Source organism: Helobdella robusta (assembly GCF_000326865.2).
Source record: "Helobdella robusta unplaced genomic scaffold HELROscaffold_228, whole genome shotgun sequence".
Lineage (NCBI taxonomy): Eukaryota > Metazoa > Annelida > Clitellata > Rhynchobdellida > Glossiphoniidae > Helobdella > Helobdella robusta.
In genome coordinates this window covers 1-9199 of record NW_008704206.1, presented here as the reverse complement: position 1 = coordinate 9199, position 9199 = coordinate 1, and the positions used below count along the sequence as shown (strand labels likewise).

At 34.6% G+C, this 9199-nt stretch overlaps 2 protein-coding genes across 2 annotated transcripts; one reads left to right on the top strand and one right to left on the bottom strand.

Moving 5' to 3' along the window:
• Positions 1-5548: 5548 nt before the first annotated feature.
• On the top strand, positions 5549-7727 carry HELRODRAFT_184228 (hypothetical protein; the record flags this gene model as incomplete). The annotated part of the gene is made up of 5 exons (XM_009018834.1): positions 5549-5639; positions 6302-6512; positions 6627-6706; positions 7193-7363; positions 7618-7727. 5 exons carry the CDS (start codon positions 5549-5551, stop codon positions 7725-7727), a joined length of 663 nt encoding a protein of 220 aa, XP_009017082.1.
• An 855-nt stretch (positions 7728-8582) lies between these two features.
• HELRODRAFT_184227 (hypothetical protein) lies at positions 8583-9118 on the bottom strand (the record flags this gene model as incomplete). The annotated part of the gene is made up of 2 exons (XM_009018833.1): positions 8583-8862; positions 8943-9118. 2 exons carry the CDS (start codon positions 9116-9118, stop codon positions 8583-8585), a joined length of 456 nt encoding a protein of 151 aa, XP_009017081.1.
• Positions 9119-9199: the final 81 nt, after the last annotated feature.

The following is a 9199-nucleotide window of genomic DNA, read 5'->3' as shown; positions in this document are numbered from 1 at the left end:
ATAAGTAGGAATCAAATCCAATAGACACGTCTTTGATGGTAAATTAAATATAATCTTTTTTAATTCTGTTTCAGTTACAGGTGGAAAAAATGAAAACAATTCATCACTGTTTAATTTACTTTCATCAAAAGCTGGTCAATTTGCAACGTTCGTAGCTTGTCTAACTCTATCAATTTTCTCTTTAAAAAAATTTAAAAATTGATCAGAGCTATAATCTGGCGCTTCTTGAATTGAAATCGAATTGTTTTTGCATAATACTCTGTTGACAATGCTCCATAGATTTTTAGGACTATTTTTATTATCATTGATTAATTTTTTCCAATAAGAATTTCGCTTTTTTGAAAAAAGCTTAGTTTTATGCTTCAAAGCTGTGACCCAATCACCACGACGCTCAGGCAGCAAACAGTTTCTATATTTTCTTTCTTTTCTTCGACAATCTGCTCTTGCAATGTAACATTCCTTATCAAACCAAGGACAGATTAGATCACACCTAATTTTAACATAACGAAGTGGTGCGATTATATTAACTATCTTCGTCAATACATCATTAAAAATATTAAATTCACAATCAATGTTGTCGCTTTGACACGGTTTAGATAAAGGAGATTTTTCCACTAAGTCATCACCATTCATATACTTCCAAGATCTGACTAATTTTATCTTTTTCTTGTTACATAATTGTTTTATTGGTATTTGAACCAAAACCAAACCATGATCAGAGTAGACACCACTTGGTAAAACTCTGCAATCTGTAGCCTGGAAATCACTAGAACTGGCAATTAAATCGAGTGTACCACCAAGATCATGAGTCGGTTTATTTAAATGATTTGTTAATTGAAACATTTCAAAAACTTCGAGTAAACGAATGGTATTCTGATCACTAGCTCTTTCAAGATGAACATTTAAATCACCCGCTAGCAAAACATTTGAACTTAGAACAGAAATATTTTCTAATACATTTACAAGTTCTTCAAAAAACAAAACACTAACCAATGCCGAGCCAGGTCTGTATACTGCCAACAAAACAAAATCTGTTTTATTTATTATGAATCTAAGAGCAATAGCTTCAAACGTAGTCAGTAGTGGTAAACTAACTTCTTTGCATCGAAAACGAGATCTATGAAATACAATCAAACCACCATGATGAGGATCGTGGGGTCTCAAATAATCCACAAAATTAAAGCCAGATGGCATTGACAATTTAACTGAAATATTATTTGACGCCCCATGTATGTATGTATGTATGTATGTATGTATGTATGTATGTATGTATGTATGTATGTATGTATGTATGTATGTATGTATGTATGTATGTATGTATGTATGTATGTATGTATGTATGTATGTATGTATGTATGTATGTATGTATGTATGTATGTATGTATGTATGTATGTATGTATGTATGTATGTGTGTATGTATGTATGTATGTGTGTATGTATGCATGTATATATATATATATGCCAAACATTTGATGAATTGAAGTATTTTATTTCATATGCTTGCTTGTGAGGCATGGTGATTTGACAGAATGAGTAATAACAATAAAAATATTAACAACAAAATACAATACGAATAATAAAAGTAAAAAAATAAAATAAATCATAGCATGTCTGACTATCTCCCGGTCTGTCTGTCTTTCTGTCTGTATGTCCGTCTGTATGTCTGTCTGTATGTATGTCTGTCTGCGTGTCTGATCTTTATATATTTCTACACGGCTCATCTGTTCACGATGAAACTTTGAAAAGTTATCATGTAGACTTAGGAGATGGTTTATGGCAAAATTTTTTTTACTGTATCAGTACGTATTAATGCACTGTAAAAAGGGAACGAACACGCAACAAAAAGAAACAACGCCATGTTTTGTTTTATTAATTTATTTTTATTTATTTGACCGGTGAGAAATTTTTTGGTCGGTATTTGGTATTCGACTCAAAATGATACTTTCCTAGCTCCCAATCCTGGATCCGCCACTGGCTCACCTCCCTCGCTCCATCCATTGGACGGAACGTTTTCAATGTCTATGGAAACAGTAATTTTCATTTTTGTACCGATGCATCGGTCATGGAAATCAAAATAAAGTTTATTGTCATCTGAGGGTTCCCATTACAGAGAAGGTCGGAGCATCTTCAAACTGCAGCATCACTCTCCACGTCTTAATGTTAATTTATTTACACACTGCAAGGCAAATTGCTATTTTTTTCAACTAATTTTCTTGACTATCCTATTTTTTGATGCTGAAGTAACGGGGGTAGGTTAGTAAATAATAACAATGAAGATTTCTCCGCGTTGTGAAAAGATCAAATCCTATGTAGAACATAAAAGCAATCTATACAAACCCTTACACAACACACACTCCACACACTCACACAAATACACACACAAACACACACACAAACGCATCTGTAAGGTCCAGGCGTCCAATTGCCAGAGAACAGTTTAATTTAATTTGAAGCCGTCACATGTCCGTCATTGTTTTTATTGAATTATTGACGAGTGGTCACATTCTACGCCTCAATGGACGACACGCTTATTGGATTGCCTGCCTGCATCAGTTGTTACAGCAATAACGAAATGATAAGGGTCCGCTTGCTTCTATGAGCGCTGTTTTTCCTTTATTGAGCAGTTCAAAGTATTTAAAAAATTATTTTTTTTACTTTAATAACAATAAAAACAGCAAAATAAAATTAGAATTAATTTACGATTGAAGTTTTTCCAATGTAAACGTGGACTCTACTCACATTTTTAAGGATGTCACAATTTTCCAAAAACCTATTTTCCAAAGCGCTATTATTTTTTGCATCCACTCGTTTTCTGATAATAATTTAATGCTTGCGTAATATAATTTAGAAACAGTTTCAACTTTATGAGGTAAAATCCGCTGATATTTTTCGAATTCTTCATAATGCAACTCGGTCAAACGCAGAGGACATTTTACGTATTAATCTATACTCATAATTAACATTAAACTCTCGTACCACAAAGGGAGTATGTACATGTACTGTACACATTCTAAATACACATACATCGCACATACACATTCTATACGCACTTGCAAGCACCGCATCATACGGATATAATGGTCTTTGTGGTTCGGACAGACAGTACTTGAACCACACCATCGAGTAATAGCAGCGCGAGGCATGGCACTTCTACTGACTGAGCTAACTCGGTGGCTATGTGAATAGATATAAAATAAATATAAAACCACTTCATGATATCATTTGAATAGACATAAAACAAATTCCATACAGTAGCGGATATTAAAGTTTCCAGCAAACGTTTAGATTATGCCACGTTCTATTTCTTTTTCAATTAATATTTCCTAACTGCAGACTTCTAAGAACGAATTTTTGTTGCATTTGCGTGTTAAATGGATGTTTATTTTCTTTCTGGGGAGATTATTTGCACAAAAAATTTTTTTTCGGCGCGTGTCTTTATAGAGTTGTATAATTAAAAATATAAATATTAATTAAAACAAAACTTCTGGGATTCGTTTTCTTCATTCGGTTGGATGTTTATGAGCGTTGGATGGAGTGGTGTTGAGTTGTGTATCCAGGTGCATGCATGCAGTTCTCTCTTGATTGTTCTACAGGATGGGTTTCCATTTCCATGTTTCAGATGCTTGTATACAAAATATTTTTTTACTCTTAAATAAATTTTAATTGCAGAATAATTTTATATTTTAATTTGAATATTCCGTATATGCATGTATATCGGTAGTGATCCGACTGCTAAGCTTAAGACAGGACAACACCATTAGAAGAATTTATGAAAAAACAGAAGGAAAATAACGTGTGAATATGAACCAGGATGTGCTTACGGAGCTGTCAAAACGAGCAAAGCCAACAGTCATCTACGGCCAATAAATAGCCAAACACCTGCGATCACATGCCCCAATGCAAAACTGCTCAACAAATGATTACACCCTTCACCCCTAATGGCTACAACCTAAAATCAAGTAGAGAATTTACAGACCTGCTATCTACAGCAAAACCATCCAGTAACACCAAAATAGAATCTTTGGATGTGGAGTCACTTTTCACAAATTTAACTGTAGAAGACAGAGTTAACATAATAATAGATGGAATATACAATTCCAGTCATTCACCACTACCAATTCCTAAAACAGAATTAGTTGCGCTAATGAGAATAGATACAGCCAAAGCCCCTTCATTGGCCCGGGTAACATCAGCAAATAGACGCTGTAGCAATGGGCTCTCCATTGGAAGTACTCTTCGCAAACTTCTATGTTGGACATATCGAAGAAATGTTATTTAAAGAAGAGCCAGAGTTAAAGCCCAATATATACTGCCAATTGTCGATGGTATATTCGTTACATACGACAAAGACAACCAATTAGAAAAACTTCTGCTACGACTACTACATTCATCAAAATTAAAGTTTACAATTGAAAAACAAAACTGCCAATAGACTACCATCCCTAGGCATACTAATAAAGAATATAAATGTGAAACCCCAGTATACACTGAAGCAACAAACAGAAAGGGTTATGTCTTAATGGAATTAGTTAATGTTGTCAACAAGCGGTGATTTTCACCAATAATACAATGATATTATATATATATATATAATATCTATTTGTATATATATATATATAATATATAATAATTTTATTTATGAAGATCACTGTGTTTTTGGCATTATTCAACTTGTAGTTGAGTTTCTCGATTCTTCTAACGAGACGTCTCGTTATAAATAATTGTATTTATGATAATCTAAACCCAATATATATATATATATATATATATATATATTATATATATATATAAATTTGTCATGTATATATATATAAATTTTTTATGTATATTTATATATATTTTTATTATTAATTATTATTATTATTAGTTTATATATATATATACATATATAAACAAGAATGAATAATTTAAAATGTAATTTTGATAACTAAACGGTGCGACGACAACTTCAAATGAACAACTGTATATAAAACGTTTCACTCCCACAAACTTTTGTAAAAAAATTTAAATATAGTTGAATGAGGGAAAAATGTTAACATATTTTCCAACTGTGGCCTTCCCAGTTTTCCAGTACGTGTGTCGTCACTATTTCAGTGATGTGGTTCAGAAATTCAACTTTTGAGATGGTCTAACTGAACTTGCATAATATTTTGTTGGGCCGAGCAAAGTACATGAAAAAATTTCTACGCTATTTTGTGGATTTTTATTAAAAAGATTCATGTAAATCAAATCATAACTCATCATGTATGTCATGTATGACTGTAGCTGTGAGCTTTTGTCAGTGGGGGTGAATCAGCTAAGTTGAAAATTTATAAAACACACGTGAATATAACAAAAAAACACGCCCACAAACACACACACACGCACACACCACACACACTGTATAATGTATAATACACATATATCATATGTAGATATATTTATATTATTTATTTGTGTTTGTGTGTTGCACTAATCAGTTGTATGTGTGCATGTACTATCCTTTTTATTTGCATGTATAACTCAACCACAAATATAAACCAGCTGACAGCCAATAAGAAAAGAGCAATGATCCTTTTATTGATGACCTTGACCCAGATAAATGTGGGTCAAGTTGAAGGTCAAATGAAGTCAAATATCGTGAAGAAGGTTCCTATAGGTTAGTCATGGATGACGTGGTGATGATGATGATGATGACAATGATAAGAACGATAATGATGATGATGATGGTAGTGGGAGCGATGATAATGATGATCATGTCTCCACTATCATCACCACCATCATCAACACCACCATTTAAACATTGTTGTCATCATCACCACCATCACTTTTATTATCATCATCACTATCGTCATCATTATCATTATCATCACCATCATCACCATCATCATCATCAATTTCATTATCATCATTCTGCAAACGTTGTTCTGCAACAAAATGGTGAATGGTCAGCAACATGGTGACCTCTCATGCGATCAAATTAGACTCATTCATTCTGAACTGCTTAGAATAAAATAATTACCATAATAATAATACCATAATATTAATACCATATTATTACCATTATAATTATAATTATCATCATCATAACCATCAACATCATCATCGCCGTCCTGATCATTATCATCCTAACCATCATCATCATCCTTACATTCATTGGAAAATAGCGAAGGCTGGCAATTTCAAGGTGTAATAAACCAAAACAGACATGGAAGATTTTTACGTCATTACTTGGTGAACAAAAATGATGCATGTACGTACGCTTGCTTCAGCAATCACAGCTCAAGAGTTTTTAACTCATTCCAAAATCCAAAATCAAAGTCCGAAATCAAAGTCCGAAATCAAAGTCCAAAATCAAAGTCCGAAATCAAAGTCCGAAATCAAAGTCCAAAATCAAAGTCCGAAATCAAAGTCCAAAATCAAAGTCCGAAATCAAAGTCCGAAATCAAAGTCCGAAATCAAAGTCCGAACTGTCAGCTGATGAGATGGTCAACTCGCCAGGATTCAGGTCGACCGATAGTTGTCTCCACAAGTTTGAAGGCATTTCCTTGGCAGATTTAAAGACAGTCATTTTGTCTTTTGCAAATTAAACATGCTGCCTCGAACCTACTCCAACATTTCTCCTGGTGGAATTTCAACGATTAAGTCAACACAAGAACTCGTTTGTATTTTTATCTGTGACAGGATTGAAGACCATGCGGCGTCCACCGAGATCCTCCGATGATGGTTATTTTGTGCTTCCGAAATTCAATTTGACGCGTTTTGGGAAGAGAAGATTTTCTGTTTCATCAGCAAAAAACCGGAACTCACTAGCTGTACCCGTACCTGTAGAATTAAAGAAATTCAACAAAAATTTGTTTTGACATGCTCGAGTGAGGCTGGCGCTTCTCAAGTTATTCAATAGGGGAGTTCCACAAATCCTTGGATGTTGATACAGATACAGGATTCATCATCTTAATAATTCTCATCATCCTCATCACTATCATCATCACAACAATAATCATCGTTATCATTTCATTTATTATCAGGAATATCATCCTAACCATCATCACTATCGTCATCAAAATTGTTATCACCATCATCACCGTCTTCATCATCATCACCGTCACCATCATAATCATCATCGACACCATCATCGTATCGTCACCATCATCATAATCACCATCGTCACCATTATCATCATCATTATTGACGTCACGTTGACCATGACAGGCATTTTGAAAGATGACATCACCCACCAGCAAACGGATGGACTGAAGGAGTGGCCCAGCAGCAGCAGCAGTAGCAGCAGTAGCAGCAGCTCTTCATTCATCCTATTCCCCCATCAAAAAATCTTCAAAACAGCTGAATACAGGAATTCCACTTTCACTTTCATCCAGGAAGGTTGTCATGATGATGATGATGATGGTGGTGATGATGATGATGATAATGATGATGGTGGTGGCGATGGTGATGATGATGATAATGAGGATGGTGATGATGGTGATGAAAAATAACGATGATTATTAATGAGGAAAAGAGTGATGTTGATGTTTTTGTTGGTGATGATGATGATGATGATGATGATGATTACAATACAGACGGACAGCGATGATGATGATGATGTCAGATGATGATGATGATGATGATGATGCCAGATGATGATTGTTGTGACGGTCGTGGTAATGATGTTGACGATTTTTTTGACGATAACAATGACGACGATGGTGATGAGAGGTCTGGTGATGATAAAGATTGGTCTTCATGATGATGATGATAATGATGATGAAGATGAAAAAGATGATGATGATTAAGATAGCCTATATAAACATAATAATCATCACCACCATCATCATCACCACCATCATCATCACCACCATCATCACCACCATCATCATCACCACCATCATCATCACCACCATCATCACCACCATCATCACCACCATCATCACCATCATCATCATCACCACCATCATCATCACAACCAACCGCAAGAAAGGCTTTGACGCATTGTTGCAATATGTTTAATTTGATATGGAGGCATTTTGAAAGGTGATGTGCCGGTGGTGATGCATGATTGGTGATGATGATGGTGTTGAGGATGATGGTGATGATGATGATAGTGATGATGATGATACTGATGATAGTGGTAGTGGGGATAATGATGAGGAAGTTGATGAAATAGTGATGAAGACAAAGTTGTATTTGCTGCTATTGTTGTTGTCGATGATGAGGATGATGGCGTGATAGGATAATGATGATGATGATGATGATGGTAACACGAAGATGATGATGATGATGTTGGTAGTAATGGTATGGTGGTCATAATGATGACGATGATGACGACGATGTAGTTGTGTTGTTGTTGTTGCTGCTGCTGCTGATGATGATAACATGACGACGACGACGATGATGATGTTCATAATGATAGTGATAATTTTTATTTCTGTTAGTTATTATTGCCATCAACAACAATATCAACAACAACAACAACATCAACAACAACAACAACATCAACAACAACAACATCAACAACAACATCAACAACAACAACATCAACAACAACAACCACAACATTAATAATAATAATACTAATACTAATACATTATGAACATTTGAATGCCTACACGTTGCGCGTGTTAACACCATCAATCAAGCAGTAATAGCTCATGTGAAACTTGTTGTTATTGTTGGTGTTGTTGTTGATGAAGATGACAATAATGCTGTTGTTGATATTTTTGTTGTTGTTGTTGTTGATGATGGGGGTGACAGTGATTATAGTGTTGTTGTCGATGTTGTTGTTGTTGATGTTGTTGTAGATGTTGTTGCTTTTGTTGTTGTTGATGTTGTTGTAGATGTTGTTTCTGTTGTTGTTGTTGTTGTTGATGTTGTTGATGTTGTTGCTGTTGTTGTTTTTGTTGTTGCTGCTGTTGTTGTTGTTGATGTTGTATTAGTTCATGCACCTCCTTTTCTGCTCTCCAACCTGTAAAATATATCCTTAAACATTTTTACCCTTTCGATCTTCCCTCTGTAAAAACTTTTCCCTCCAGTCACTTCTTTGCCGGCATCTTGTTCATACGTGTTGCACTTTTTCCATCCACTTTCCAAAAAAAATGTTGGATTTTTTGCGTGCATTAAATTAATGCTGAGGTCTTTCATTTCTTCTGAAGAGACGAAATAAGAATGCTAAAAGTATGAATTATGAGAGCTTTGTCGTTGCTGGTGATGCTGTTTGTGTAG